The 27,842-nt window shown below is 32.6% G+C and overlaps 9 protein-coding genes across 16 annotated transcripts in view; 5 read left to right on the top strand and 4 right to left on the bottom strand.

The window, feature by feature from the left end:
- LOC108910785 (DNA polymerase epsilon catalytic subunit A) overlaps positions 1 to 9,971 on the top strand; it is a 26,357-nt gene extending 16,386 nt beyond the window's left edge. The window contains exons 19-27 of the mRNA XM_018715499.1: positions 4,020 to 4,254; positions 4,316 to 4,584; positions 4,962 to 5,309; positions 7,806 to 8,060; positions 8,616 to 8,751; positions 8,808 to 9,046; positions 9,102 to 9,256; positions 9,408 to 9,670; positions 9,723 to 9,971. Coding sequence (XP_018571015.1) covers positions 4,020 to 4,254; positions 4,316 to 4,584; positions 4,962 to 5,309; positions 7,806 to 8,060; positions 8,616 to 8,751; positions 8,808 to 9,046; positions 9,102 to 9,256; positions 9,408 to 9,670; positions 9,723 to 9,893 — 2,071 coding nt within the window. The 3' untranslated portion in view covers positions 9,894 to 9,971. The remainder of the gene's footprint in view (positions 1 to 4,019; positions 4,255 to 4,315; positions 4,585 to 4,961; positions 5,310 to 7,805; positions 8,061 to 8,615; positions 8,752 to 8,807; positions 9,047 to 9,101; positions 9,257 to 9,407; positions 9,671 to 9,722) is intronic.
- Positions 8 to 638, top strand: LOC111691640. Its single transcript, XM_023454773.1, has 2 exons — positions 8 to 21; positions 100 to 638. The coding sequence occupies exons 1-2, from the start codon at positions 11 to 13 to the stop codon at positions 596 to 598; spliced, it is 510 nt and encodes a 169-aa protein (XP_023310541.1). The 5' UTR covers positions 8 to 10; the 3' UTR covers positions 599 to 638.
- On the bottom strand, positions 921 to 2,358 carry LOC108910783 (putative nuclease HARBI1). 4 transcript variants are annotated; one of them, XM_018715496.1, is made up of 5 exons: positions 2,228 to 2,358; positions 1,875 to 2,165; positions 1,718 to 1,805; positions 1,530 to 1,627; positions 921 to 1,464 (listed from the first exon to the last, which is right to left on the bottom strand). In XM_018715496.1, the coding sequence occupies exons 1-5, from the start codon at positions 2,237 to 2,239 to the stop codon at positions 970 to 972; spliced, it is 984 nt and encodes a 327-aa protein (XP_018571012.1). In that variant the 5' UTR covers positions 2,240 to 2,358; the 3' UTR covers positions 921 to 969. The 4 variants fall into 4 exon arrangements, with proteins under 4 accessions (XP_018571012.1, XP_018571010.1, XP_018571011.1 ...); XM_018715494.1 differs by having other exon boundaries at positions 1,530 to 1,805; positions 1,875 to 2,183; XM_018715495.1 differs by having other exon boundaries at positions 1,530 to 1,805; positions 1,875 to 2,174.
- Positions 9,972 to 10,059: 88 nt separating the features above from the next.
- Positions 10,060 to 10,776, bottom strand: LOC108910784 (ATP synthase-coupling factor 6, mitochondrial). Its single transcript, XM_018715497.1, has 3 exons — positions 10,665 to 10,776; positions 10,396 to 10,559; positions 10,060 to 10,271 (listed from the first exon to the last, which is right to left on the bottom strand). Exons 2-3 carry the CDS (start codon positions 10,557 to 10,559, stop codon positions 10,106 to 10,108), a joined length of 330 nt encoding a protein of 109 aa, XP_018571013.1. The 5' UTR covers positions 10,665 to 10,776; the 3' UTR covers positions 10,060 to 10,105.
- A 1,086-nt stretch (positions 10,777 to 11,862) lies between these two features.
- LOC108910762 (myb/SANT-like DNA-binding domain-containing protein 3) lies at positions 11,863 to 12,795 on the top strand. The gene is made up of 2 exons (XM_018715470.1): positions 11,863 to 12,129; positions 12,208 to 12,795. Exons 1-2 carry the CDS (start codon positions 11,894 to 11,896, stop codon positions 12,704 to 12,706), a joined length of 735 nt encoding a protein of 244 aa, XP_018570986.1. The 5' UTR covers positions 11,863 to 11,893; the 3' UTR covers positions 12,707 to 12,795.
- Positions 12,796 to 13,069: 274 nt separating this feature from the next.
- LOC108910761 (putative nuclease HARBI1) lies at positions 13,070 to 14,584 on the bottom strand. 5 transcript variants are annotated; one of them, XM_018715469.2, is made up of 5 exons: positions 14,331 to 14,584; positions 13,978 to 14,274; positions 13,821 to 13,908; positions 13,633 to 13,730; positions 13,070 to 13,567 (listed from the first exon to the last, which is right to left on the bottom strand). In XM_018715469.2, exons 1-5 carry the CDS (start codon positions 14,340 to 14,342, stop codon positions 13,397 to 13,399), a joined length of 666 nt encoding a protein of 221 aa, XP_018570985.1. In that variant the 5' UTR covers positions 14,343 to 14,584; the 3' UTR covers positions 13,070 to 13,396. The 5 variants fall into 5 exon arrangements, with proteins under 5 accessions (XP_018570985.1, XP_018570983.1, XP_018570984.1 ...); XM_018715467.2 differs by having other exon boundaries at positions 13,633 to 13,908; positions 13,978 to 14,286; XM_018715468.2 differs by having other exon boundaries at positions 13,633 to 13,908; positions 13,978 to 14,277.
- A 1,653-nt stretch (positions 14,585 to 16,237) lies between these two features.
- On the top strand, positions 16,238 to 17,774 carry LOC108910757 (AN1-type zinc finger protein 1). Its single transcript, XM_018715461.1, has 3 exons — positions 16,238 to 16,318; positions 16,477 to 17,090; positions 17,205 to 17,774. Exons 2-3 carry the CDS (start codon positions 16,710 to 16,712, stop codon positions 17,622 to 17,624), a joined length of 801 nt encoding a protein of 266 aa, XP_018570977.1. The 5' UTR covers positions 16,238 to 16,318; positions 16,477 to 16,709; the 3' UTR covers positions 17,625 to 17,774.
- A 1,711-nt stretch (positions 17,775 to 19,485) lies between these two features.
- LOC108910777 lies at positions 19,486 to 22,725 on the top strand. Its single transcript, XM_018715485.1, has 6 exons — positions 19,486 to 20,095; positions 20,154 to 20,336; positions 20,388 to 20,513; positions 21,287 to 21,466; positions 21,543 to 21,664; positions 22,335 to 22,725. Exons 1-6 carry the CDS (start codon positions 19,952 to 19,954, stop codon positions 22,579 to 22,581), a joined length of 1,002 nt encoding a protein of 333 aa, XP_018571001.1. The 5' UTR covers positions 19,486 to 19,951; the 3' UTR covers positions 22,582 to 22,725.
- Positions 22,726 to 25,600: 2,875 nt separating this feature from the next.
- On the bottom strand, positions 25,601 to 27,004 carry LOC111691643. Its single transcript, XM_023454782.1, has 3 exons — positions 26,859 to 27,004; positions 26,661 to 26,782; positions 25,601 to 25,991 (listed from the first exon to the last, which is right to left on the bottom strand). Exons 1-3 carry the CDS (start codon positions 26,958 to 26,960, stop codon positions 25,745 to 25,747), a joined length of 471 nt encoding a protein of 156 aa, XP_023310550.1. The 5' UTR covers positions 26,961 to 27,004; the 3' UTR covers positions 25,601 to 25,744.
- Between the last annotated feature and the right edge of the window lie 838 nt (positions 27,005 to 27,842).

Genomic DNA, 27,842 nt, shown 5'->3' with positions numbered 1-27,842 from the left:
TTGGGATAATATGAAACAAAGGTAAGTCATTTATTTGTATGATAATTATTGCTTTAAGGTTTTGGTAGCTTGTATAATTTACAAATCATTATTTTTTAGAAAACGCAAAATTTCTACAGAAATGAGACACGAGAGGTTATTAACTGGAGGTGGACCTCCTATGAAAAAATCAGTAGACCCAGTGTTAGAATTTGTTGACATCATAGCACCAAATGCAGATGTCCAACTGGAATGTTCATGGGATAGTACTAGTGTATTTGAAGCTAAAAATCTAATGTCATGTGTTGAACCAAATACAAAAAGTAATACTGCTAATAAAGAAAATATTGATGAGATTCAGATAACAAATATAAGACATAATGAGACACCACCTACCACATCATCGACACCTACTAGAAAAATTGAAAAAGTAAAGAGATTACAAAAATCTTGTCAACGTTGTGTATGTGAAGAAGAAACCAAGTTAAGAATTCAAAAGTTAAAAGAATCTATCGAACAGCAAAGGGAACTGCACGAAAAGCGCATGAAAGTGGCTGAGGAAGAAGTCAAATTAGCTATTCTCAAAACACTTCTTGCAGAACACAATGTTCAGAATTAATTTGTTACATAAATAATTCTTTTGTGGTATACCAAGTTTTTGTTTCCATTTATTTTTGTAGTTACTTACAAATAATAATATATTTTTACTTATCTTACATTTTTTTATGTATAATAAACATATATTTTGACTACCTTGTTTTTTTAATGGTTTAAGTGCTTCTGATTCACCATATAGGTATATTAATTTTATAAATTCCACAATATAACCAAGCTTGTGTACATACAATGCTAACTTTTTTGAAAATAGTATTTGTTTATAGGATATGTTCTATATTTATAAATTAGGCAACGGTAGTTTTGCTATTTTATTATTTATATAATATAAAAAAATTCTTGTACAATCTAAATTTAACTTAATAATAATAATATTTAAAAATGTGTTATAATAAATGCCCTTCTAAATGCAACTCCAACTGCATTCCCATCGTTATAATTAACAACAGGGATATCTTCATCTTGTACATCCTCAATCTCATCCTCTACATTCAATCTGTACCTGATACAAAGATTGTAAAGAACAGCAGTAGCACAAATAACTGCTAAAGAAGTGTCTATTTTAGTTCTTAAAGGAAAATGAATACAGGGAAAGATTTTTTTCCAGCTCCCAAAAACTCTTTCAACAATATTTCTTGTAGACTTATGTGCATTATTATATCGAACTTCTGAATTAGTATTTGGATTCAGCAAAGGTGTCATAAGGTAAGGGCGTGAGGGATAACCATTATCACCCAATAGTAATCCTTGTATTTCTCGTAATTCAAAACGTACACGTGCAGAACTTCTATCAAAAATTACACTGTCATGGGTGGACCCTGGGTGACGAACTACAATATCTAATATTTCTCTTCTAGGTCCAGCAATGACCTACAACGAAATTCATATTTAATATTTATGTACCTAATTGCTGAAGAAACAAATACAGGTATTCCCTGTACATTTAGGGAAAAGTAACCCTTCCTATTTCGGTACACTTCTGCGTTGTTGCCTCCTGGACTAGCAATTGGAATGTGCGTACCATCCACACACCCTGCAACCGATGGAAATCCAGCAATATTAAAGAACAAAGCAATATTTGCCCGCTGTTGTTCCATATTTTGAGGAAATTTTATATATTCACCTAGTAGTTCTGCAAAATGTATAGAAATTTTTCTAATAATTCTGCATACTGTCGCTTGGCTTATCCCACGTAGATCCCCACATACCAGCTGAAATAGAAAAATGTTGAAAACCAAATGAAAAATATATTTATAGTCAAAATCAGTACTTGTTCTTACCTGAAAACTACCTGTAGCATAAAACCGAAGGCCTGTTAAAAGTTGTAACAAAGGTGGTATAGGCAAACCACGATTGTTAACAGTTTGCAGTGTCGTTTCTACTAAAGGAAATAATATATGTATTGTACTATCTTTAGAAAATCTATATCTTCTCTGAAACTGGCATTCATCGTAAAATTCCAATGGGTTTTCATAGTTTCTTAAATATCTCTTAGGAAAACGTGGAATTAGTATATTTATAACATCATCACCCACATCCTCATAAAATTCGTCATTTTCCATTTTCTTTAACTGTAGCTACTAATACATCTGATAGGCACATAAATATATAGGTTATAACAGTAAAAGCATACCTCAAGGGACATCCGGACATGCCTTGAGATAAGGAATGATTTGTCGTCCTTTGAAACATTGAAAATTCACTATGAAACAAATTATTCAAAATAAGTCACCCTCAAATCACAAGGAACAACTATGAATACCAGCCTTAGTCATAGATTCTGTAGGCTGTGGTTATGATACCAGACAAGTAGACTAGGCTGTAGCCGCAACAGCACGCGCCGTTATTTTTGGCGTTAAGCGTGACCTCGATAATTTGGACCGAGGGAGACTATCCCTTTATGTTCTACCTTATCTCTGTAGGTCTGGGCAGCGTCGTGAAGAACCACTTAAAGTCATTACAGGCTGTGGAAAACATAGCTCTCCGCACGGCCACCGACGCGCCCTGGTACGTAAGAAACTCTGACATATTACGAGACTTACAATACACAAACGCTACACGGGCAAAATAAGATAAAACGCGGAGAAACGGTTTGACGTGGCCGCTAGACATGACAATCCCCTCCTCAGGCAAGCCGTTGACTACGTACCCCGNGGCCACGCACCCCCCCTTTACACGCCACTGGCTAATGCGATCGGACTAATATTCTGTTAATTATGAGAACCCCCAATACGCATAATGTGTACCAAGTTTAAATCAAATCTACTCGTGGATAGCCGAGATATGTCAAAAAGTGTTTATTTTTTTTTAAGCTTCAACGCTCTGTATCTCCAAAACAAAAGCTTTCATAAAAAAATTTTATAAAGCAAACTACACATACTTTTTGATAGGGAATACATTCCTGCATTTTCCAAATTTAAAGTGAAAACACCCTGTATACAGTGTGTCCACGGACTGAGTTGACGAGAGGAGAAACTCTTTTGTTTTTGACTTTATCGAAAAATGTCAGTCTTTATAAAAAGTTCTGCCCATTGAAAAAATGAGACTGGCATACAAACATCACAGATTAGATATACAGGGTGCTCATAAATTAAAAGGTTCTGATTATAACTTCAAATAATGTCATAATACAACTTTTAAAATCAAAATTTCAATTTTTAAGGTGGGAAGTAGCTATACATAATAGAGTAAAAGTCAAAAAATTGCTTGAACATTATAGTTCCTTTTAACCCTGTTTTCTTGGATATATTCAATAGCCTATTTTCTTGGATGAAAAAACTTAGAATTTACTAAAATTTTGCTTCTTTAATAATTTACGAGTTCTCAAATAAATTTTTTCAAATATGTTTTTATGAAATTTGATGTTGGAAAGTTTTTGAGGTAGCCAAAGATTAACTTACGCTTATTTTTTTACTATAAAAAATTTAAGATGGAACAAAAAGTTTTTGCTTTGAAGGCCCATAAGGAAATAAGGTTCTGCCATAGAAAAAAAATGCTTATCAAAAAAAGTTTTTTCAAGGTATTAATATAAAACTTTAATAACCGAATGGCAGTCTACATATCTTCTAATGTACCATTGGCATAAAAGCAATTTTCAAAGAACTATGAAGCTTACTTAGTTGTATTTTGCGATTACACAGTTTTGCAGTAGCATGGCAGAATTATACCATGCTGACTTGATTTAAATCGGTTTATTCCAAGGAAGCTAATATTGAAGCATGGCCCATTTACTTCCAGGCACCCTGTACATAAAATAAAAAAAAATTAGAAAATGTTTAAAAAATATATTGGCAATCTGTCTATACTGATACGAATTTTTATTAGCAACTCTAAAATAATTGCCCTTTTAACTGAATCAGTTTAAAGTGCATTGAATTTGTAAAATGTTGAACTTAGAGAGCAAAACCTGTATCGAGATATTTTAGGAAAGAGAAGAATCCTGACGATGACCTTTTACCACCAGAAGAAATAAGTTTCGAGGTGCGTGTCGAGACAGATATTGCTCAGGTTTATAAAATATTTCAAAAGTTACTTCAAACGTATAAGGATGACAAAAAAGGTCCTACTCTATTGGCTATACAGTCGACAATGGCCTTACCTAACTTACAAGTTCACATATCGCATTTCACCGATTTCCCGCAAGTTCAAATACACGTTCAGGTAAAACCTTTCAATTCGAGTTTTTTTTAAATTCATTACTAAAAATGGAAACATTTTTTAGGACCCCGAGGAGCTGTACAACGTAATCGATTGGCAAAAAGTCGGCGCTCGGGCGATAGTCCGACATTATTTAAATAGTGAAAGGATGTTGGAATATATGACGGAACAATGCAGATATTTCCACGTACCATTAGGAAATATGCCAGACGATCCGGCAATTTTTGGTGCGGATCTTTTCTTCGCGAGACATCTCGAGAAACATAACCACGTTCTTTGGTGTTCTCCGACGGATAAACCGGACTTTGGTGGAAGTCAGGAGAATGACGCTAGGTAATATAGGATGTTTTATATTTCATATACAAAGTTCCCCAATGTAGTCCATTAATTGATAGTATTTTGATATAAATGACATCTAAATTTAAAAAAGCAGACAATATGCAACAAAATATTTAAAAACATCAAACGCGAAATGCCATTTTTGGAGAAAAATCAGTTGCCATACTTCGTCAATCTAGGTACTTTATTTTTTTTTATGACTGATGCCCCCTTACGACTAAATGCGTCAACTTTGGACAAAGGTAAGTTTAGTTGAATCGTCTCATTTTGACCACAAGAATCTATGGCAGTTTCATGTAAACAGACTATTGAGACAACCCTGTATAATTTTCTCAATCTTGGCTATACATTGAAAGCACAATTTACTTTAGGTTACTTGCCGAAAATCAGGAAGGTTCGTCGGAAGTATGCAACACCCAAGGATGGTACTCTTCCGTTTGCGTCGAGTTAGACATTGACAGTTTAGCAATAAACACCTTGCTTCAGTCGCATCACGTCACTGATATAGAAGGGACAAGTAACGCTACCGCTTTTGATGCCGCTGGAACAACGTCCATTGACGATATGATGGCAGGGAACCAGACTCTAACGATTTACGATGAAACTGCTAGGTGCGCGGAGGCCTTCAAAATCTTGAGGACGATGGCTAGTGGGTGGATGAGGGATATATCAGTGTACAGAAATGTTTTTGCCGATTTTCAGGTTATACATTTTTACAGGTATGTAAATTTTTGAAATAACAAAATGTTCAAATTCTAACGGAATTTCAACATTATTAGTGATGTCGAGTGTGGGCGAGATATAACCTACAAAATATTTGTCATGTGTCAATGTCATTGCTACTCAGCGCCTACTGTCACAAAGTGTTGCTTTGTGCCTACTAGCAGAAAGCTACTTATTATCGCAATAATTGTAAAACAGCGTTTTAAACCTTTTAATTAATAGGTATTTTAGTTATTACACCAGTTTTAGTCACCACATTTAAAATTTTTATTTTAATTAGTTCATTTTTCCAACAAGCTACAGCCCCATTCCCATAATTATAACAATCTACAATTGGATGACGTTAACTTAATAGATCAATTAAATACTTTCTTATGTACTTCTCTGATTCCTCGATATTTTGCAAATTTTTTTTTTTTAAGAAGCTTTGAGTAAGGTTATACGTACTTTGACGATACTGTGATTTATCAGAAATATTAATTTATTACAGGTCGTATAGACAGTTTTATGAGTTTCAAATACTTGCAAACCTGCATAAAATCGAATTTATGACTGGAGGTATACAGGGTGTGGCATGTATAATCTATAAAAATTAAACTACAGGTTCCTCATGATATTTGTAATAGAAAAGTTTTATATGAAAAAGTTCTATCTTCGAGTTTTTTTTTTTGTAAATTAAAGTTCATTTATTCAACGAAAATGAAGGATGATCCTGTGTTATTTATTAAAAACTTTGGAAATGTTTTTATGCGACCCGAGATGCAACCTTATAATTTAAATCGGTATAATCTAATACTAGTAATACTAAAAGGTTAGGTTACATTTTAAAAAAATTTGTGCAGTCAACTGATTTTGTATTTGTATTGAATTCATTATTCACTTAATTATTAAATATTAAGCATCATTCATCGAACCATCAGTGTTAAAAAGTGAAAGATTCCGGACAAAAGTTTTTATTTTGTAATTTCATGATAGTGACAGTGTAATTTTTATAAAGAAGTAAAAAACAAGAATAGGGTGACGATTACATTAAAAATGAGATTATTATTTCTTACTTTGCTTAATTTTTTAGTTTGTGCACAAACTAGTTTTACAATGAACCGAGAAAACAATGCATTTACTATTTCCGAACGTGTCGATATGGTGTTAGTGTATGGTGCAGTCGGAGAAAATGCGCTTGCGGTGATTAGGTTGTACTGGGAACGATGGCCACAACGTCACCCTCATGTGCAAATACAATCCTACAGAGCATTCAGCGGCTGCGAGATACGGGAAGTGTTATTCCTCGAAGAGAAGGACGTGATCAGCGAGTGAACCTTAATGTTGAAGATGCAGTGTTGGAAAATCTTGACAAAGGCCCCACAATTAGTACTCGACGACTCGCACAACAAGTTCAGGTGCCAACTGTTGCACCCCTATCATCTGCAACCAGTTCAACAGATATTACCCCCGGATTATGATCAACAAATGCGTTTTTGCAGATGGTTTTTACGGCAATGTGCCAATCAAGTAGACTTTCCTGCTATGTTTGTGTAAAAGATGCGGCGCCATTTACCCGTGATGAAGTGAATTTCCATAATATGCACATATGGGCTGATGAAAATCCTCACGTGATTAGGGAAACTCATTATCAACATCGGTTCTCGGTAAATGTTTGGGCTGGCATAATAGGCGATGTACTTACGATGGACATATGCTGACTTTTTAGAGAACCGGTTGCCTAAATTATTGGACGATGTGGCATTACAAGTTCAGGCACGCATGTTTTATCTTCAAGATGGGGCTCCTCCACACAGTACTCGAGAAGTAATGACACTTTTGAATGAACTGCTATGGATTGGACGCTTTGGTCCTGTGCCGTGGCCACCTCGGTCACCGGATCTAACTTCAATGGACTTTTATCTTTGGAGTCACTTGAAGTCCTTGGTTTACAATACACCAATTGTTACGGTGGAAGAACTGCAAAACAGTATACTTGAAGCTGCTGATACGATTAGGGAAATACCTGGAATTTGGGAAAATATTCGTCAAAATTGTGTGCGTCGGTGCCATGCCTATATCCGCGCTAATGGGGATCAATTTCAACATTTTCTCTAGAAATGGTAAGTTTTATTTCTTTTTGTTCCATATTTTGATGGAGTTTGTTTAATGCACGCAGTTGGCAAGTTTTTTTAAATACCTATTTTTCTTAGTCTGTACTTTTGCATTGAAAAATTCCTCAAAAATTGAGAAGTATCTTTCTATCTTTCAACGACGATTTGTTTACGTGGCTGGTCTACAGCATGTAACTCATCGTACAGCACATGGACAGGACCCTTCCAGAGAAAATATTTTGATCCATAATTGAACTTTCATGGAAAAAAAAAACGCAAAAATAGAACTTTTTCATATAAGACTTTTCTATTATTCTATTTAATATCGTTAGGAAGCTGTAGTTCAATTTTTATAGATTATACACGCCACACCCTGTATAAATAACTTATATTTTTTAGGTGGTTAAGGTCACCGAAATCTCTGCTATACGATCCAGCCCTTCTAAGGACGTTGCAAAACTTGATGAAAAAACTGTTCCTTCAACTTGTAGCTGAATTTAAAAGACTCGGTTGTACTGTCATCTATGCTAATTTCAACAAAATTGTGGTGTGTTCGAAAAGGAAAAATGTCGAAGATGCATTAGCAAACGTTCAATTTGTTGTGTCGTCTATTAGAAATAAAGAACTGTTTCACTCTTTGGAGATTACTTACAGGTAAGTAAAGAAAAAATTTTTTGGCTCGACAAGTTGATCAAGAAATTGGTCAAATTATACAATTTTAAATACAGGGTGACTATCAAAAGTTCAAAAAAAAATCATTGGCATACAATTTTTGATTTGTTAGGGCAATACCTCTTAGAAAATTAAAAGGCTATATCGATAATTTTAGATTTTTGGTTACGTCTTTTTAATTATAATAAAAATTGCGTGCATTTATTTTGTACAAAGTAAATAGTTTTACAGTTACTGTCAATTCAACTGTAAGGTAAACTTATTTTAGAAATAAAAAGTGCCACACTTTACAGATAAAATGAAAGGTTTTTTTTTCTTTAAAAAATAAATAGGAATCAAATTCTTTGATTGATCGAAATGCTAGATTCTTGGGGAACTAAATAAGTTTTTAAAAATTGTTATATATAAAATCTGTTTTAGAGTTTGGATTGCAGAAACAAAGACAATATTTTAGCATTTAATTAAGGGTAGAAAGAGTAGTACGCGCAGTGTTCTCCAGCTATTGGAGAAGTTTATCACTCGTTTTTTTTTTCTTAGGCAATGCTGGGAGCAACTTATATGGTTGGATCCAGCAAATTTTGGAGGAATCAAAGGGAAACTGCCAGAAGATATGCAGAACGATTCACAAAACGAAGAGACCAACGAAGACGATGACGATGACGAAAATTACGGGGTAGCCGCCTATTTATAAAATTTCAGAGGTAGTTTATAAATTTGTGTATATTACAGGCGATGATAGATATGAACTGGAATATAGCCGAGCAACTACCGGAAGCCGCAAACTGTCGTAACAACTTTACTATAGTGATTGCAGGCTACTTAACCGCCATCTACACTCACTTGAAGGAAAGGGAACAAACGTCCGTTGCCGTTCTAAGCCAGCCGTCGTTAGGACTGGGTGGTTATGAAGACGTTGTAGAATATGCCAAGGAATTGTTGGCGGGAGAAATCAGTCAAACTTTATTTCAGTAAGGTTACGATATCTGCCGTTTTTTATTCGAATTTAATCTCGTTACGTTTCAGAATGACGGAAAAACTTAATAACAGGTTACGGCCTCTACCGGACGGCACTAGCGCAGCGTTGGACTTCGTGAAGTCTATCTGTCATATATTGGGCTTAGATCCTGCCTTACAAGATGCTGTTAACGTTTTGAAGAGCAATCTGCTGCGACTTATAGGTATGGTACGACTTTAAATGTGTAAAACTGTTTGAAATTTGATCTTTATTTTTTTTCCCCAGAAATTTTAACAGCATTATTCTTTATGCTGCTCTCCAGTATTATAAGAAAAACTATTTAATTAAACATTTAAATATTTGTATGCTTTCAGGTGTTGGCGAGTTTTCTGATAAGGCCGTTTGGCGTGATATGACGGTCTCTTACGTTATACCACAGGTAATATGTAAGGCATGCAACCATTGCAGAGATGTCGATTTAGGTAGAGACCGACACAGGACCGATACAGCTTGGATTTGTCCGTTGTGCGATACACCTTATGATAGCACAAAAATCGAGTGCTTTCTTTTAGAAATCATTAGTAAAAAGTTTCTTGCATATAATCTACAGGATTTGCAGTGCAAAAAATGTTCACAGGCAAGAAAAAATTATTTTGTCCTTAATAGGTATAACTATATTTTTTTTTTAGATTAAAATGGAAAATCTTATTAAGCATTGCCAATGTGCCTCCGAATTCCGATGTTTGATATCAAGAACTGATCTAATAAAACTGTTGGAAACTTTTCTATCGTTAGCGCAGAAATATGATATGCCAGCTTTGAGTGAAACCGTTGAGGACAGTTTGAAGCTTATTTGTTAGTTTTCTTTTCTTGTTATTCTATTTACATTTTAAATACAACAATGGCCTTTTTTAAATTAATTTGTATTTTATTTCCCTTACGTTTGAACTTTGAACTAATAACTACATTGATTTTTCATATAAAGAATACATCGATAGAAATAGCTTAAAAGAAAAAATAACTACAATTTTTGTAATTATATATTAACTATTAACATACAGAATGAAAAGATCTACTTTTCCAAAGTTATGGGATCTATAACGGGATCTTGAAATTTGAAAGAGGGGAACTTGGTCATATCAACTCCTGGACCGCCTCCGTACTGTTTTGCAACTTTTTCCAATTCAGTCGTTAATTCTTTTTCAAGATCAGGCGTGGGTTCGACTAAGTTTTTTCCACTGCAAAGAGAAAATAAAACAATTGTATATGTTTTGGGCTGTTAAGAAATAGTTCTATTAAGAATCTTTAAAAATTAAACTGGCAGTTTTGTTGAAGTAATTTTAATGATGGCATTTTACTTACTTGTTACTTTTTTGTTTATATTCTCGGATTTTGTCAACGAATAATTGTTGGATGGGATCACTTGCTTTCTGTAAGCAAGGGGCAAAGACACCAATGTTACGGTTACTGCATATTCCGCTTCTAATACCAGTTTTTAGTTTATCCAAAATTTGGAAGGACAGCATCTATAAAGAAAATGTTATGTAATACACCTGCTAATCCCAAATTATCTGTAATAATGAATGATCACTAAAAAGTAATATATGCAAGTATGTTTTGTATGAACTTACTTTTCTGATTTCTCTAGTATTGCAGAATATTTAATTTCTTAATTTCTAGCAGTCGCACTAATTTTAATCCACTACAGCCCACCAAATGTCAAATAGTCAAATGTCAAATGCCCATAAGATTGGTTCTTCTTCTTCTTTTTCCAGGTCTTCATCACAGAACATAAAGGGTTTTTTGGCGAGAAAACCGCTAACCCGGTTAACTATAGTTTGTTGAGGTTTGACGTTTTGGCGAGAAATGTAGGCTGGGATTCATAGTTCACACTCAAGATAAGAATTAAGGTTTCCTTGACAAAGGTTTCCTTTAAATATAAGGCTTCCTTATTTGTCATGTATTTTATAAACATTGCTTGACAAAACCTTATTGGAGGAACACTTTATTTAGTAATTTTATTTTCTACAGCTGATGTAATACTTAGAGCTTACTTCGCAAGTATATATATATATTTAGGTTATGTTGATATTTTTTTGTAAAAAAGGGTTTTTTGGCGAGCCAAACCACATCAAACCCGGTTAGCTCGAGTTTGATTGTGTTAAGAGTTTGAGTTAACATTTGACAGAACTCGCAAAAATTCTTTTGGTTTGGATATCTAATCAATAATGAAATCGTAACCTATAATCTATGATAGTGCTCGTAGCTCAAGTTGTTTAATTATTTCTTATATACTATAGTTGTTATTCCTAATCTGAAATGCAGATCCATGAAAGAACGTTAATATATGGTTATTAAATCAAAATGGGTTTACTTTGTTCACAAATATTATCTATTCAAACGCAAATGTATCGTCTAAAAGGAAGTTAATAAAGATCTATACAGTACAATATATAAAATGCATATTTGCCATTTAATAAACGATTAAAGTTATTTGGATCCTCGATTACTATTTTTTTATTATCAATTTCAAATATTACTTTGTATTTTTTGCAGTGAATCCATTACCAAATTTTTTTATTTACAACTTAACCTATCCAAACCTTTAAAAAAACGAAGTAGTGACTACTAGGTACGAAACAGAAAATACATAAACAAAGATAGAAATATTAACTTAAGATCCAAACCAACCCACAAGTCCGGTTTGATGGTTAGGCAAACTCTGCCAAACCGGGTTAACAACATTTCTCGCCAAAACGGCAACCCGCAACAAACTATAGTTAACCGGGTTAGCGGTTTTCTCGCCAAAAAACCCTTAAAGTATTTCAGTTTGTGTTTATCGTACTGAAACATATATAATATGGACCAAAGTAATGAAGACCGATCGTGTCAACATTATTCCGAAAATGAAAGAATGACTTTAGCGCAGTTAGTGGCAGGCAAAAAACATATAGTTGAAAATAAAAAGAGTGATTCTACAACTATAAAAGAAAAAAATGTTGCTTGGCAAGAGATTACAAATGCTTACAATAGCATAGGATTTACGCAGAGAAACACGAAGCAGCTAAAGAAATGTTGGGATAATATGAAACAAAGGTAAGTCATTTATTTGTATGATAATTATTGCTTTAAGGTTTTGTTAGCTTGTGTAATTTAAAAATCATTATTTTTTAGAAAACGCAAAATTTCTACAGAAATGAGACACGAGAGGTTATTAACTGGAGGTGGACCTCCTATGAAAAAATCAGTAGACCCAGTGTTAGAATTTGTTGACATCATAGCACCAAATGCAGATGTCCAACTGGAATGTTCATGGGATAGTACTAGTGTATTTGAAGCTAAAAATCTAATGTCATGTGTTGAACCAAATACAAAAAGTAATACTGCTAATAAAGAAAATATTGATGAGATTCAGATAACAAATATAAGACATAATGATACACCACCTACCACATCATCGACACCTACTAGAAAAATTGAAAAAGTAAAGAGATTACAAAAATCTTGTCAACGTTGTGTATGTGAAGAAGAAACCAAGTTAAGGATTCAAAAGTTAAAAGAATCTATCGAACAGCAAAGGGAACTGCACGAAAAGCGCATGAAAGTGGCTGAGGAAGAAGTCAAATTAGCTATTCTCAAAACACTTCTTGCAGAACACAATGTTCAGAATTAATTTGTTACATAAATAATTCTTTTGTGGTATACCAAGTTTTTGTTTCCGTTTATTTTTGTAGTTACAAATAATATATTTTTACTTATCTTTTTACATTTTTTTATGTATAATAAACATATATTTTGACTACCTTGTTTTTTTAATGGTTTAAGTGCTTCTGATTCACCATATAGGTATATTAATTTTATAAATTCCACAATATAACCAAGCTTGTGTACATACAATGCTAACTTTTTTGAAAATAGTATTTGTTTATAGGATATGTTCTATATTTATAAATTAGGCAACGGTAGTTTTGCTATTTTATTATTTATATAATATAAAAAAATTCTTGTACAATCTAAATTTAACTTAATAATAATAATATTTAAAAATGTGTTATTATAAATGCCCTTCTAAATGCAACTCCAACTGCATTCCCATCGTTATAATTAACAACAGGGATATCTTCATCTTGTACATCCTCAATCTCATCCTCTACATTCAATCTGTACCTGATACAAAGATTGTAAAGAACAGCAGTAGCACAAATAACTGCTAAAGAAGTGTCTATTTTAGTTCTTAAAGGAAAATGAATACAGGGAAAGATTTTTTTCCAGCTCCCAAAAACTCTTTCAACAATATTTCTTGTAGACTTATGTGCATTATTATATCGAACTTCTGAATTAGTATTTGGATTCAGCAAAGGTGTCATAAGGTAAGGGCGTGAGGATAACCATTATCACCCAATAGTAATCCTTGTATTTCTCGTAATTCAAAACGTACACGTGCAGAACTTCTATCAAAAATTACACTGTCATGGGTGGACCCTGGGTGACGAACTACAATATCTAATATTTCTCTTCTAGGTCCAGCAATGACCTACAACGAAATTCATATTTAATATTTATGTACCTAATTGCTGAAGAAACAAATACAGGTATTCCCTGTACATTTAGGGAAAAGTAACCCTTCCTATTTCGGTACACTTCTGCGTTGTTGCCTCCTGGACTAGCAATTGGAATGTGCGTACCATCCACACACCCTGCAACCGATGGAAATCCAGCAATATTAAAGAACAAAGCAATATTTGCCCGCTGTTGTTCCATATTTTGAGGAAATTTTATATATTCACCTAGTAGTTCTGCAAAATGTATAGAAATTTTTCTAATAATTCTGCATACTGTCGCTTGGCTTATCCCACGTAGATCCCCACATACCAGCTGAAATAGAAAAATGTTGAAAACCAAATGAAAAATATATTTATAGTCAAAATCAGTACTTGTTCTTACCTGAAAACTACCTGTAGCATAAAACCGAAGGCCTGTTAAAAGTTGTAACAAAGGTGGTATAGGCAAACCACGATTGTTAACAGTTTGCAGTGTCGTTTCTACTAAAGGAAATAATATATGTATTGTACTATCTTTAGAAAATCTATATCTTCTCTGAAACTGGCATTCATCGTAAAATTCCAATGGGTTTTCATAGTTTCTTAAATATCTCTTAGGAAAACGTGGAATTAGTATATTTATAACATCATCACCCACATCCTCATAAAATTCGTCATTTTCCATTTTCTTTAACTGTAGCTACTAATACATCTGATAGGCACATAAATGTATAGGTTATAAGAGTAAAAGCATACCTCAAGGGACATCCGGACATGCCTTGAGATAAGGAATGATTTGTCGTCCTTTGAAACATTGAAAATTCACTATGAAACAAATTATTCAAAATAAGTCACCCTCAAATCACAAGGAACAACTATGAATACCAGCCGTAGTTAACCCGGTTTGGCAGAGTTTGCCTAACCATCAAACCGGACTTGTGGGTTGGTTTGGATATTAAGTTAATATTTCTATCTTTGCTAATTTATTTTCTGTTTCGTACCATCGTACCTAGTCACTACTTCGTTTTTTTAGAGGTTTGGATAGGTATAAGTTGTAAATAAAAAAATTTGATAATGGATTAACTTTGCAAAAAATACAAAGTAATATTTAAAATTGATAATAAAAAAATAGTAATCGAGGATCCAAATAACTTTAATCGTAGATATGCATATTCTATATTGCACTGTATAGATCTTTATTAACTTCCTTTTAGACGATACATTTACGTGGGAATAGATATTTGTGAAAAGGTAAACCCATTTTGATTTAATAACCATCTATACATTAACGTTATTTCATGGATGTGCATTTCAGATTAGGAATAACAATTATAGTATATAAGAAATAATCAAACAACTTGAGCTACGAGCACTATCATAGATTATAGGTTACGATTTTATTATTGATTAGATATCCAAACCAAAAGAATTTTTGCGAGTTCTGTCAAATGTTAACTCAAACTCTTAACACAATCAAACTCGAGCTAACCGGGTTTGATGTGGTTTGGCTCGCCAAAAAACCCTTAATTAGTCATTAGTCAATGGTTAATTGAATTGAAATAAAAATAACAAATAACCTCTTAAATGTATGTAAAGCAACAAACACAATGATAATTATTATTAAATAAACCAATTTTACACAGTAATTAAGATTATATCAAGGATCGAGGAAATATACAAGTAAGTATCCTTAAAAATTACTACAAAAACATTTTTGTTATAACTATTTTAATAAATTTGCGTAGTTAATACATAAAATNAAGGGTTTTTTGGCGAGCCAAACCACATCAAACCCGGTTAGCTCGAGTTTGATTGTGTTAAGAGTTTGAGTTAACATTTGACAGAACTCGCAAAAATTCTTTTGGTTTGGATATCTAATCAATAATAAAATCGTAACCTATAATCTATGATAGTGCTCGTAGCTCAAGTTGTTTGATTATTTCTTATATACTATAATTGTTATTCCTAATCTGAAATGCACATCCATGAAATAACGTTAATGTATAGATGGTTATTAAATCAAAATGGGTTTACCTTTTCACAAATATCTATTCCCACGTAAATGTATCGTCAAAAAGGAAGTTAATAAAGATCTATACAGTACAATATAGAATATGCATATCTACGATTAAAGTTATTTGGATCCTCGATTACTATTTTTTTATTATCAATTTTAAATATTTACTTTGTATTTTTTGCAAAGTTAATCCATTATCAATTTTTTTTATTTACAACTTATACCTATCCAAACCTCTAAAAAAACGAAGTAGTGACTAGGTACGATGGTACGAAACAGAAAATAAATAAACAAAGATAGAAATATTAACTTAATATCCAAACCAACCCACAAGTCCGGTTTGATGGTTAGGCAAACTCTGCCAAACCGGGTTAACTACATTTCTCGCCAAAACGTCAAACCTCAACAAACTATAGTTAACCGGGTTAGCGGTTTTCTCGCCAAAAAACCCTTATAGATTATAGGTTACGATTTTATTATTGATTATATATCCAAACCAAAAGAATTTTTGCGAGTTCTGTCAAATGTTAACTCAAACTCTTAACACAATCAAACTCGAGCTAACCGGGTTTGATGTGGTTTGGCTCGCCAAAAAACCCTTATATATTGGGTTGGTTTTATAAACACGCTGTCAAACAAATTACTATCGTGGTCCTAGGTTGCCGTGTTCGTGTTCCGTGTTTGTGTCATTTTGTTCCATGATTTTTGTGTTGTGATTTCATTGGAGGTGAGCAATTTTTTTAATAAAAATTAGTTTTTTTTGTAGCTTGCAAACAGTAATTTATGGTATGCTATTTTTTCATATTCAAGTTTTATGAGACAATTAAAAATGTTTGCTTCTGTAGTGAATTAACCAATGTACTAATGACTGCTTTTATTTTTTAGATGGACAGTCAGGTATCGATTGATGGATTTTTTGTGGATCTAATTGATGATAGCTGGCGATCTGACACTCTTCCAGAGGATGACATTACTGTACCTGTATGGGAATTGTCAGATCCTGAAGCTGACTCGGGAGATCTTCATTTAACCTTAAAAGAGCAGGAGCAAAAGTGGACTGATATTATGCTTACGACTTTGAGTGAACACCAATAGAATACAAATTTTATTTTTTCATAATGGAATTACCCTCATTAGACAAACAGTGTAGTGAAAAGGACTGTAATCAGTTAGATTTTCTTCCTTTAGAGTGTAAGTGCGGTAAGATCTTTTGTTCACACCATTTTCATGCACATGTAGAGTCCTGTGAAAAATCCCGGTTTCTTTCTGAAGATGAATTAAAGAAAATCGAGAATGTCTCTGTCTGTTCTTACGGTGGCTGTAAAGAAAGGATTATCGTGCCTATATTGTGTGAAAGGTGTAAGAAGAGTTATTGTGTAAAACATCGTCATTTACAGGAATGTAAAGAAAAAGATCCAGAGACCATAGCAGCTGAAAAAGAAAAATATGCTGCTCCTATGAGACAGTTTAATGAGGCTAAAGCTTCCATTGATAAAGAGGTATATAAAATAACTCCAATAACTTTCACTGATTCTTATTTTGTGTGAAAATAATTGTAGAAATAATGTTTCTAAAATGACAACATCGCATTATCTTTAATATTTTTATTACAGTTAGACAATAAAATAACGGAAGCTAAAAACAAAGGGAAAAACAAAAACATGGCAAATAAGGTGCAGTTAATGAGACTGAAGAATAAAGCTATTGGTTTGAAATCTATACCCACAACGGACCGCATTTATTTTAATGTAATCCATCCAGAACCAGAAAACGAAAAGACAACAGCTGTATTTGTTTCAAAGCAATGGACTCTCGGAAGAGCAATAGATGCTATCGCTCAAGAATTAAAACTTCAAAACAATAACAATAAAACTAACGAAAAAAAATTGCGGCTGTTCAAAAAAGATGGAAATGATATTGTTTCAAGTAGTATGTCAACTGGTTTAACTGCATTGCTACAAAATAATGTTATAATCGACGGAGAAGATCTAATTATTACGTATGTTGATAATGATTGCGTTAAATTCATGTAACTTTTATATTTAGTTAAATAATACTGTTTAAATGTTTTCTTTTTCAAGGATTTTGAATTTGCCATTAAAATTATTTAGACTTATGAGTTTTAATGATAGGGTTTTCCAGATTGAATTTTTCTAAGTTGTAAAATAAATAGTTAATCTGAATTGTGGTTTATTTAATTTATAACTAGATTGTATACATTTTCATAAAAAAATACAAATTTAAATTTGTATAGTACTATTGTGTATAAGGTAAAACTAAAATGCTAGAACAAACTTTAACGGTAATTCTACATTACAAATTAATGAAAAAAGTGTTTATATATGCTTTGTTTCTGAAATATTCGAAGTTAAAGTTTAAATAAGTTTGTCTTTTAAGTTATAAGAAAACAATTTAAGTTTCATTCAAGTTAAAATAAAACGTTTGAGTAAATTTAATGTACAGGGTGATTCAGAACTTATCCAAAAAAAAATCTGGATGTACAAGGGACTCTTACAAATACAATTTTGTAAAGAAAAAATAAAAAGGGGCAGTTCGAAAATGATTTAAAAATACACTTCTGCACTGTAAAACCTGACCTCGCACAATGCGACCGGCATGGCGGTGTCATAAAAACAGACAAAAACTTTCGCATGGAAAGAAATAAATAGAATTTTATAGCACCTATTTTATATCGGCAAATTCAACTGCTTTTGCCTTTATTAATTAATAAAATTAATTTGTGTTTTTAAATAATAAAATCATTTTACATACCCGATGTTACAACAACAATTGTTCAAAATTTTATCCACCAACGTGTAAACACATTTGGATTCGTCTTACTAAGTTTATACGAACTAAGACAAATGTTGTCTTGCTTCACCATAATACAAATGTTGTCTTGTTTCACCATAAATTAAAACGATATCCATCAACTCCGAAATGCTATACACGCAAACCATTTTTGACATTAACTACGAAAAAACTATTGTAAACACCATAGATAACAGGTAAACACTATCGCAACGACGATTGCAAGATGGATTTCAGTATTCGGAGTCGCTGAAGCCAAGTGGCTCTCCACGCGTATTGCGAATGATGCTAGAGACTACAGTTGTCCAGCTATGTAGTGGTTGAATGTACTATAACTTCAATAATTTTTTTCTTGGAAACTAAGGATTTTACAAAAATTTTTTTTTACAGTATTGACTTCCATTTCTCATGCCGCATCTATTCCCAAATTTTTTTGGATAAGTTGTGAATCACCCTGTTAGAGCTTTTGAATAAACAATGGCCATTTTTGGGAAAATTTCGAAATTCAAAATGGCGGCCGCAAAATGACGACTATAATTAGAAATAAAAAAAATACTTTAGTACCTAGCTTCTATCCATGAAAAATACCCCAATCTAATAGTAAGCTTTATGATTTTGGACATGTTGAATCAAAATTTCATATTAAAGTCCAGAAGTGGTCAAACAATGGTCCATTTTAATTGTCCTAATTTTTTTAGACTTCATAATCCAATAACTCAGTCAGTACGTCAAAAAACGTCAAAGAAGCTACTTTTAGAAAAAAAATCCTTTTTTCCAGACATGGTCTAAAAAACAAAAAAATGGTCAAAAATGTCTGTTACTAATACTACTACTTTTAGGCTTAAAATGGACTATCACTTTGAACAAAATCGTACTATTAGAATGAGATATTTTCCATGAATAGACGATTTTAAGCTAGGTACTGAACTACTTTTTATTTAATTTTTAATTATAGTTGTCATTTTGTGGCCGCCAATTTGAATTTCGAAATTTTTCCAAAAATGGCCATCGTTTATTCAAATTGAGACCTGAAACGTATTCTTTCCTTGCTTTTACTTTTGGAGAGAATGGGGTCCCGGTTGACATGGAACGTCCCATATGTAAATTCCACAAATATTTTTAGACAATTCATACCATTTTTGGAATAATTAATCAAATAATCACATAATCCATGACCTATGGTTTCTCATTCAACTGTTTTTTGAAAGTTGATGTACAATTTTCATTAATTTTGAATACCCTGCTGCATCTTCAAAACAAAGCAGACGCATATGCACAGAACTTTTCATTATTTGTGGTGCAGCATCTGCCATCATAGTTTGCCCAAGTATTTTAGTTACATATCCCGTATATGCAAGATTCGAGGCCTTTAGATGACATGATCTATTATTACCAACAGCCTCCGTAACTAAGGAGATCACTGATTATTACAACAATGTTATGATCAGATATGTCGAGCTGACATGCTCAAAATATTTAAACTTGTGAATGTTTGATCAATACACAAATCTAGTCTACCCCGCCTTACTACTGACATAAATGTTAGCAAATGTATCCCCTAATTTGTACCTCAAACACACAAGGCCATGTGGACTACGGTATTCCAATCGTTGCAAATAAAAGTACAGATTACAGAACGTCTACAGGAACTTATCACCAATCTATACCGAGTGCTCCTGAAAATTCCAATTATGTGAGTTTAAAAAAATATGTCGTGTGTAGAACAACTTTTCCGAACTGAACAATTTTAGAGAGTGAAGGCAGACATTAAACCCGAATTAAAAGAAATAGATGTTACTATTCGCGATGACAGGAAAAGTGTTTACGGTAACACCTATATTCTACTGCCTCATGAGACTGATCCGAGAGAAACATACAATGAAAGAGCTCAAAGCCTGAGGAAAGTTCATTACATAAGAAATGTTCAAGAAAAGGTAAGTATGACATCATCATTAGATTAACAGGCACAATAAATATTTTTTTAGATATTCCAAAATCCTCCTCCACCACTTGCACCTAAATTGTCTGAAATGAAGGATTCTTTTAGAACGAATTACTATAGATCACGACTCAGAGAGGCGTTGGCACCTTCATCAGAAGCTAAATGTGAGGTGAGAGAGTGTAATTTTTTAATACTTTCAAATTAGTATTGCACAATCTATGGCAATGGGATATATATTAATCTGGAAAATTGGGAAAATCTGTAATTATCAGGGAATTTCACAGATTTAAAGATTTCTCAAATTTTCCTGGAATTTTTTAAAATTTGGTTTCTATTTATCAGGTGCTGCCACTGGATGTTACTAAATTATATGTTGTTAACATATTTATTTCTGTTTTTATAATATTCAGAAATTGCATAAACTAAACTTTACCAAGTTCTCGTAAATGCTCAAGATACAGCATTTATAATTTTCGGAAAGAGTTAAAGTGGTTATATTGTAATTATCTTGGGACCACTTACTGCTTGTAGGGGATGATCTGTATGCCCACGTAGAAAACTTTAGTTAGCGATGAAAAAATTTGGAATGAAACTAATAGACATAATGTGTTTTTTATATTTTTTATAAAATTAATTTATTTTTCTTCATAGTATCTATCTATTTCAATTTTAATATCAGATTGATTTTATAACGCAGTAACTTTAAAGAAAAATAAAAATTTTGTGAAACAAGAAAATTCCTGTTTGTATCTATTAGTTAATTATGAAAAGATTTTTGACAGTCTTCATAAAAAGATACCTACATGGCAGGTGAGAGAATAATTTGAGTATTTGTTTAAAATTTTCCGTATTTTAAAATTTTTCGGAGTAACCATTCCACATATTTCTGCACTAGATCTGATTCTTTCACATCAATGAGTTACCATTATTTAATTCATTCAGATAGAAGGACTAGCAAGACCTCTACAACCAGGTATCCCTCCAGGAGAAAATGGGTACTGGAAATATTTAGACATTTATATGACTGATAACAGACTGAGATATCCACCGTACACCACAAAACAGATGGAAGATTCAAAGGAAGATTTACCGACATTCTACAGTGCCTCCGGAAAATATAAGGTATTCATTATTCCTTTACCTTGATCTTCGACTTTTGAGGAAAGTCAGTTTGTTGCATCACGTTTTCTTTTTGTAGCAATTAAAAATACCCTTGCCAGGCCCACTGACTGGAAATAAGTCTATTTACGATAAAACTGTTTTCAAAACACAATTGCCACTCAGATATCTTTCGAGAGCTCTGAAAAATGTTCCAAATATGTAAGTAATTAATCGTAAATAGGTACAGTGTGGCCCATTAAGAATCAGAACATCCCTATCAAATTTATTTGGGAAGCATTGTAGATATATGTGAACTGTTTATGGTAAATCATTGTTTACTGTGATTATTTTTGGAAGTGAATATTAGGAAAATTATTTTAAGTACTTTTTATTAAAAATCTTGCTGCGTAACTTAATCAGCATCAATTAATTATTTATTTATGTATGTACTCATAGTACAAGTGCAAATAGGTGGGAAACAAACAAAAAATACATGTACATTTAGCATTCAAATTTATAGTTTTTTGCAAATTGAAATTACATTAGAGACAGATGAAAAAAATATCCATTCACACATCAAAAAATATACCGCATTTGAAACTGTTGCAATTTGGGATGCTGGGGTTTTAGATGAAGCTGATTAAGGATATGTAGGAGTTAGAATTTTAATAAAAAAGTTCGTAAAACGATTTTCCAAGAAATCAAAGCTGGCCTTGGATCACCCGTAACTGGTTTAATAAATGCATCTAGAACGTAAAAAATTCATTACAATCTGTATTCCAAAAAAATTCTAGACAGATGTTTTAGTTCTTAACGGGCCCCAATGTATATAATTTTGCTAGTATTACTTTATAAATTATTAATATTTTTTGGACATTATTTGTTACAGGAAATTCAAAACAGAGTACAGAGGTTCCTATATTTCCCAAACATATTCAGACTTGTACCCTTACATAAACACAAATGGTGTTGATTTTGGCGGAAGCTTAGCCGATGCAGGACCCTGGCAGAATCTATGTCCACCCGGAATGTACTGCACTGATTATTGCCATATAGGTACAGGCTGGCCTGTAAGGGCAGTTGTCGATGTCGGACCGAATGCACCTCATGATAGAACCAACAAATCACAAACTTAGCCACGATTTTTTATTTATGATCTAAATTTCGGTTTTATTGTTTATTCTTTATTCACGTCACTATATAACGTGTCTTGTTTTTATACCCCCTTGTAAGTAGTTTGGCCGTAAAGGTCATCATTTGTCTTGTGTATAAATTTCTCAGAAAAACAAGTTAGATTTTTTTTATTGAAAAAATGACTTGGTAGGATTATTCTACATCTCCAAAAATAGTTTCAAGTCCCCACATAATCCTTATGAAAAGTGGCTAGAGAAAAAGTGAAAAGTTAAAGTGACAGTGAAAGTGAAAAGTGAAAAGCGGCTAGAGTAAGCTAGACATTTTTTATATCTGCCTAGAAAATGAAATATCAGACAATTTTTTTATATTTATACAGTGCGTTAAGGTAAAAGATAAATGTAGTTCAAATCTCTTTCATCTACTAGACCAGCGGTGTTTAAACTGTGTTTTGCGGAACCCTGGGGTTCCCCACAACCTCTTTGGGGGTTTCGCGACTCAGTCAGATATTCAAAATTTTGAAATTAACAATATCGAAACTACGAAATTCAAAAAAATTTATACTTTTAAAACTGGTATTTATAAATATATTATATAATCGGTAAAAATCTGTTTGAAAATTTTTTTATTAGATGTGGGGCTTCCCCAAAAAAATCGAAATGTTGGCGCGGTTCCGCAAATTGTAAAAGTTTGAAGACCACTGTATACTAGATCATAAGGATGTGCACCTATAAATGTAGCTACAGTGGGGCATACTGAGGCGCTTACACAGGCCCTGTACGTGTACTCTTGAAAGGTCCTTCATCATCTTGCGTAGAGTAAAAACTTGGTTACGGTCGACAATGGCAGAGAATCGGCTTGTCAATCTTTGCATGATGAGTGTGCATAGAAAGAACATTTTGGAAGCAAAAAATAAATTTCAAAAATAAGTTTTGTTAAGATTTATCCAGAACCCCCGAGGACTATAGTGCTGAAATAAAATTTTGATAGATGCCAGTAAACATTTGCAATCAATTTTTTTTAAAGATTTCAAAGTTTAAATAAAACCAAGTAGTTTATATTAGGTACGTTTTTTTTTGCCTGGCTATGCCCTTGCCTATAAATTATAACTTCCACAAAATTGCCAATATCATGTACTAAGATTATTTTAGTAAAATTAAATAGCATGTTATTCTACATTCCATGGTTTAACATTGCAAGAAAAAGCAANTTTCCGTTGCGACACTTATTTAGGAACACCCTGTATTTAAGTACGAAGACGAAGGTATATGCATTTAATGTAGTACCTAAAAAAAATAGGTATTCTCATCGCACTATCTATCTTTTTTTAAGAATAGTCGCATAAGAATTGTTCTCAAAATTCAAGAAAGTAATAAACGGGAAATCTACAAATGGAAAATTGAAAATGTCAACTCAAGGTGTCATACACATATGAAAAAAAATCTTTTGCTTATTCAGTTGATTGTAGATTGTATATTTCTACTTAAAGATACTGTGTGCCGATTTATAAATGTACAGCACAAACCATTAAAAATTAAAAAAGTTATAAAAGAAATTAAGGTTAAATTTGTTTTATTAAATAGACCTAAAAAGCGGATATTTGAAAACTATGAGCAATCTCAAAATCGCAAATCCTATTTAAGCCGATTTCGAAATAAATTCAGGACAGATGCCTCTCGAAAGAAGTCTCCAAACGACGTGAAAATTTCGGAAATTGGAAATGTTTTAATTTTGCTGCATTAATGTCTGAAAAAGAACAAATTTTGCATGAATTTGCTTTTTCTTGCAATGTTAAACCATGGAATGTAGAATAACATGCTATTTAATTTTACTAAAATAATCGTAGTACATGATATTGGCAATTTTGTGGAAGTTATAATTTATAGGCAAGGGCATAGCCAGGCAAAAAAAAACGTACCTAATATAAACTACTTGGTTTTATTTAAACTTTGAAATCTTTAAAAAAAATTGATTGCAAATGTTTACTGGCATCTATCAAAATTTTATTTCAGCACTATAGTCCTCGGGGGTTCTGGATAAATCTTAACAAAACTTATTTTTGAAATTTATTTTTTGGTTCCAAAATGTTCTTTCTATGCACACTCATCATGCAAAGATTGACAAGCTGATTCTCTACCATTGTCGACCGTAACCAAGTTTTTACTCTACGCAAGATGCTGAAGGACCTTTCGAGAGTACACATTATACAGGGCTGTGCAAGTGTGATGAGTAGTGTCTGTTTTACAGTTGGGTAAAATAATTGTATATCTTCAACTAAATAATATAGCTAGTTCTACAATTTCCTTTAGTTCAGCCTTCGGCACAATTGGAGGTTTTCAAATAATTAATTTTTACCAGTGCAACAATTTTTTTTTATTTGTTGCTTAATTAATAATGAACCGAAAGGGGGGGAAAGCGCCTCAGTCTGCCCCACTGTAGCTACGTTTATAGGTGCATATCCTTATGGTCTAGTACAGCAGTCTTCAAACTATTGCGACTTGGGGAACCCGGCCAACAATTCGATTCTTTTGAGGAAGCCCCACACCTAAAAAAATTTTTGAACACATTTTTACCTATTATATATTTATAGATAGTAGTTTTAAGTAAGAGTATACATTTTTTTGAATTTCGTAGTTTCGATATTGTTAATTTCAAAATTTTGAATTTCTGACTGAGTCGCAAAACCCCCAGAGAGGTTGTGGGGAACCCCTGGGTTCCGCAAAACACAGTTTGAACACCGCTGGTCTAGTAGCTGAAAGAGATTTTAACTACATTTATCTTTTACCTTAACGCACTGTATAAATATAAAAAAATTGTCTGATATTTCATTTTCTAGGCAGATATAAAAAATGTCTAGCTTACTCTAGCCGCTTTTCACGTTTCACTTTCACTGTCACTTTAACTTTTCACTTTTTCTCTAGCCACTTTTCATAAGGATTATGTGGGGACTTGAAACTATTTTTGGAGATGTAGAATAATCCTACCAAGTCATTTTTTCAATAAAAAAAATCTAACTTGTTTTTCTGAGAAATTTATACACAAGACAAATGATGACCTTTACGGCCAAACTACTTACAAGGGGGTATAAAAACAAGACACGTTATATAGTGACGTGAATAAAGAATAAACAATAAAACCGAAATTTAGATCATAAATAAAAAATCGGGGCTAAGTTTGTGATTTGTTGGTTCTATCATGAGGTGCATTCGGTCCGACATCGACAACTGCCCTTACAGGCCAGCCTGTACCTATATGGCAATAATCAGTGCAATACATTCCGGGTGGACATAGATTCTGCCAGGGTCCTGCATCGGCTAAGCTTCCGCCAAAATCAACACCATTTGTGTTTATGTAAGGGTGCAAGTCTGAATATGTTTGGGAAATATAGGAACCTCTGTACTCTGTTTTGAATTTCCTGTAACAAATAATGTCCAAAAAATATTAATAATTTATAAAGTAATACTAGCAAAATTATATACATTGGGGCCCGTTAAGAACTAAAACATCTGTCTAGAATTTTTTTGGAATACAGATTGTAATGAATTTTTTACGTTCTAGATGCATTTATTAAACCAGTTACGAGTGATCCAAGGCCAGCTTTGATTTCTTGGAAAATCGTTTTACGAACTTTTTTATTAAAATTCTAACTCCTACATATCCTTAATCAGCTTCATCTAAAACCCCAGCATCCCAAATTGCAACAGTTTCAAATGCGGTATATTTTTTGATGTGTGAATGAATATTTTTTCATCTGTCTCTAATGTAATTTCAATTTGCAAAAAACTATAAATTTGAATGCTAAATGTACATGTATTTTTTGTTTGTTTCCCACCTATTTGCACTTGTACTATGAGTACATACATAAATAAATAATTAATTGATGCTGATTAAGTTACGCAGCAAGATTTTTAATAAAAAGTACTTAAAATAATTTTCCTAATATTCACTTCCAAAAATAATCACAGTAAACAATGATTTACCATAAACAGTTCACATACATCTACAATGCTTCCCAAAAAAATTTGATAGGGATGTTCTGATTCTTAATGGGCCACACTGTACCTATTTACGATTAATTACTTACATATTTGGAACATTTTTCAGAGCTCTCGAAAGATATCTGAGTGGCAATTGTGTTTTGAAAACAGTTTTATCGTAAACAGACTTATTTCCAGTCAGTGGGCCTGGCAAGGGTATTTTTAATTGCTACAAAAAGAAAACGTGATGCAACAAACTGACTTTCCTCAAAAGTCGAAGATCAAGGTAAAGGAATAATGAATACCTTATATTTTCCGGAGGCACTGTAGAATGTTGGTAAATCTTCCTTTGAATCTTCCATCTGTCTTGTGGTGTACGGTGGATATCTCAGTCTATTATCAGTCATATAAATGTCTAAATATTTCCAGTACCCATTTTCTCCTGGAGGGATACCTGGTTGTAGAGGTCTTGCTAGTCCTTCTATCTGAATGTATTAAATAATGGTAACTCATTGATGTGAAAGAATCAGATCTAGTGCAGAAAAATGTGGAATGGTTACTCCGAAAAATTTTAAAATACGGAAAATTTTAAACAAATACTCAAATTATTCTCTCACCTGCCATGTAGGTATCTTTTTATGAAGACTGTCAAAAATCTTTTCATAATTAACTAATAGATACAAACAGGAATTTTCTTGTTTCACAAAATTTTTATTTTTCTTTAAAGTTACTGCGTTATAAAATCAATCTGATATTAAAATTGAAATAGATAGATACTATGAAGAAAAATAAATTAATTTTATAAAAAATATAAAAAACACATTATGTCTATTAGTTTCATTCCAAATTTTTTCATCGCTAACTAAAGTTTTCTACGTGGGCATACAGATCATCCCCTACAAGCAGTAAGTGGTCCCAAGATAATTACAATATAACCACTTTAACTCTTTCCGAAAATTATAAATGCTGTATCTTGAGCATTTACGAGAACTTGGTAAAGTTTAGTTTATGCAATTTCTGAATATTATAAAAACAGAAATAAATATGTTAACAACATATAATTTAGTAACATCCAGTGGCAGCACCTGATAAATAGAAACCAAATTTTAAAAAATTCCAGGAAAATTTGAGAAATCTTCAAATCTGTGAAATTCCCTGATAATTACAGATTTTCCCAATTTTCCAGATTAATATATATCCCATACAATCTACAATCAACTGAATAAGCAAAAGATTTTTTTTCATATGTGTATGACACCTTGAGTTGACATTTTCAATTTTCCATTTGT

Source organism: Anoplophora glabripennis, unplaced genomic scaffold (genome assembly GCF_000390285.2).
Source record: "Anoplophora glabripennis isolate ALB-LARVAE unplaced genomic scaffold, Agla_2.0 scaffold402, whole genome shotgun sequence".
Classification (NCBI taxonomy): domain Eukaryota; kingdom Metazoa; phylum Arthropoda; class Insecta; order Coleoptera; family Cerambycidae; genus Anoplophora; species Anoplophora glabripennis.
This window is presented reverse-complemented; position numbering and strand designations above follow the sequence as displayed.

Bases quoted from the DNA above. Each gene is read 5' to 3' on its own strand.
- LOC108910783 (XM_018715492.1), bottom strand. The intron at 1,806-1,874 runs GTAAGAACAAGT...TTTCTATTTCAG, and splicing joins ATGCTACAGGTAGTTTTCAG to CTGGTATGTGGGGATCTACG. The intron at 1,465-1,529 runs GGAATACCTGTA...ATTTCGTTGTAG, and splicing joins ACTTTTCCCTAAATGTACAG to GTCATTGCTGGACCTAGAAG.
- LOC108910784 (XM_018715497.1), bottom strand. From the start codon at position 10,559: ATGCTGTCCTTCCAAATTTTGGATAAACTAAAAACTGGTATTAGAAGC. The intron at 10,272-10,395 runs GTAAGTAAAATG...TTCTCTTTGCAG, and splicing joins TATAAACAAAAAAGTAACAA to TGGAAAAAACTTAGTCGAAC.
- LOC108910762 (XM_018715470.1), top strand. From the start codon at position 11,894: ATGGACCAAAGTAATGAAGACCGATCGTGTCAACATTATTCCGAAAAT. The intron at 12,130-12,207 runs GTAAGTCATTTA...ATTATTTTTTAG, and splicing joins TGGGATAATATGAAACAAAG to AAAACGCAAAATTTCTACAG.
- LOC108910761 (XM_018715464.2), bottom strand. The intron at 13,909-13,977 runs GTAAGAACAAGT...TTTCTATTTCAG, and splicing joins ATGCTACAGGTAGTTTTCAG to CTGGTATGTGGGGATCTACG. The intron at 13,568-13,632 runs GGAATACCTGTA...ATTTCGTTGTAG, and splicing joins ACTTTTCCCTAAATGTACAG to GTCATTGCTGGACCTAGAAG.
- LOC108910757 (XM_018715461.1), top strand. From the start codon at position 16,710: ATGGAATTACCCTCATTAGACAAACAGTGTAGTGAAAAGGACTGTAAT. The intron at 17,091-17,204 runs GTATATAAAATA...TTTTTATTACAG, and splicing joins AAGCTTCCATTGATAAAGAG to TTAGACAATAAAATAACGGA.
- LOC108910777 (XM_018715485.1), top strand. From the start codon at position 19,952: ATGTATCCCCTAATTTGTACCTCAAACACACAAGGCCATGTGGACTAC. The intron at 20,096-20,153 runs GTGAGTTTAAAA...GAACAATTTTAG, and splicing joins CTCCTGAAAATTCCAATTAT to AGAGTGAAGGCAGACATTAA. The intron at 21,665-22,334 runs GTAAGTAATTAA...TATTTGTTACAG, and splicing joins CTGAAAAATGTTCCAAATAT to GAAATTCAAAACAGAGTACA.
- LOC111691643 (XM_023454782.1), bottom strand. From the start codon at position 26,960: ATGACTGATAATAGACTGAGATATCCACCGTACACCACAAGACAGATG. The intron at 26,783-26,858 runs GTATTCATTATT...TTCTTTTTGTAG, and splicing joins GTGCCTCCGGAAAATATAAG to CAATTAAAAATACCCTTGCC. The intron at 25,992-26,660 runs GTAAGTAATTAA...TATTTGTTACAG, and splicing joins CTGAAAAATGTTCCAAATAT to GAAATTCAAAACAGAGTACA.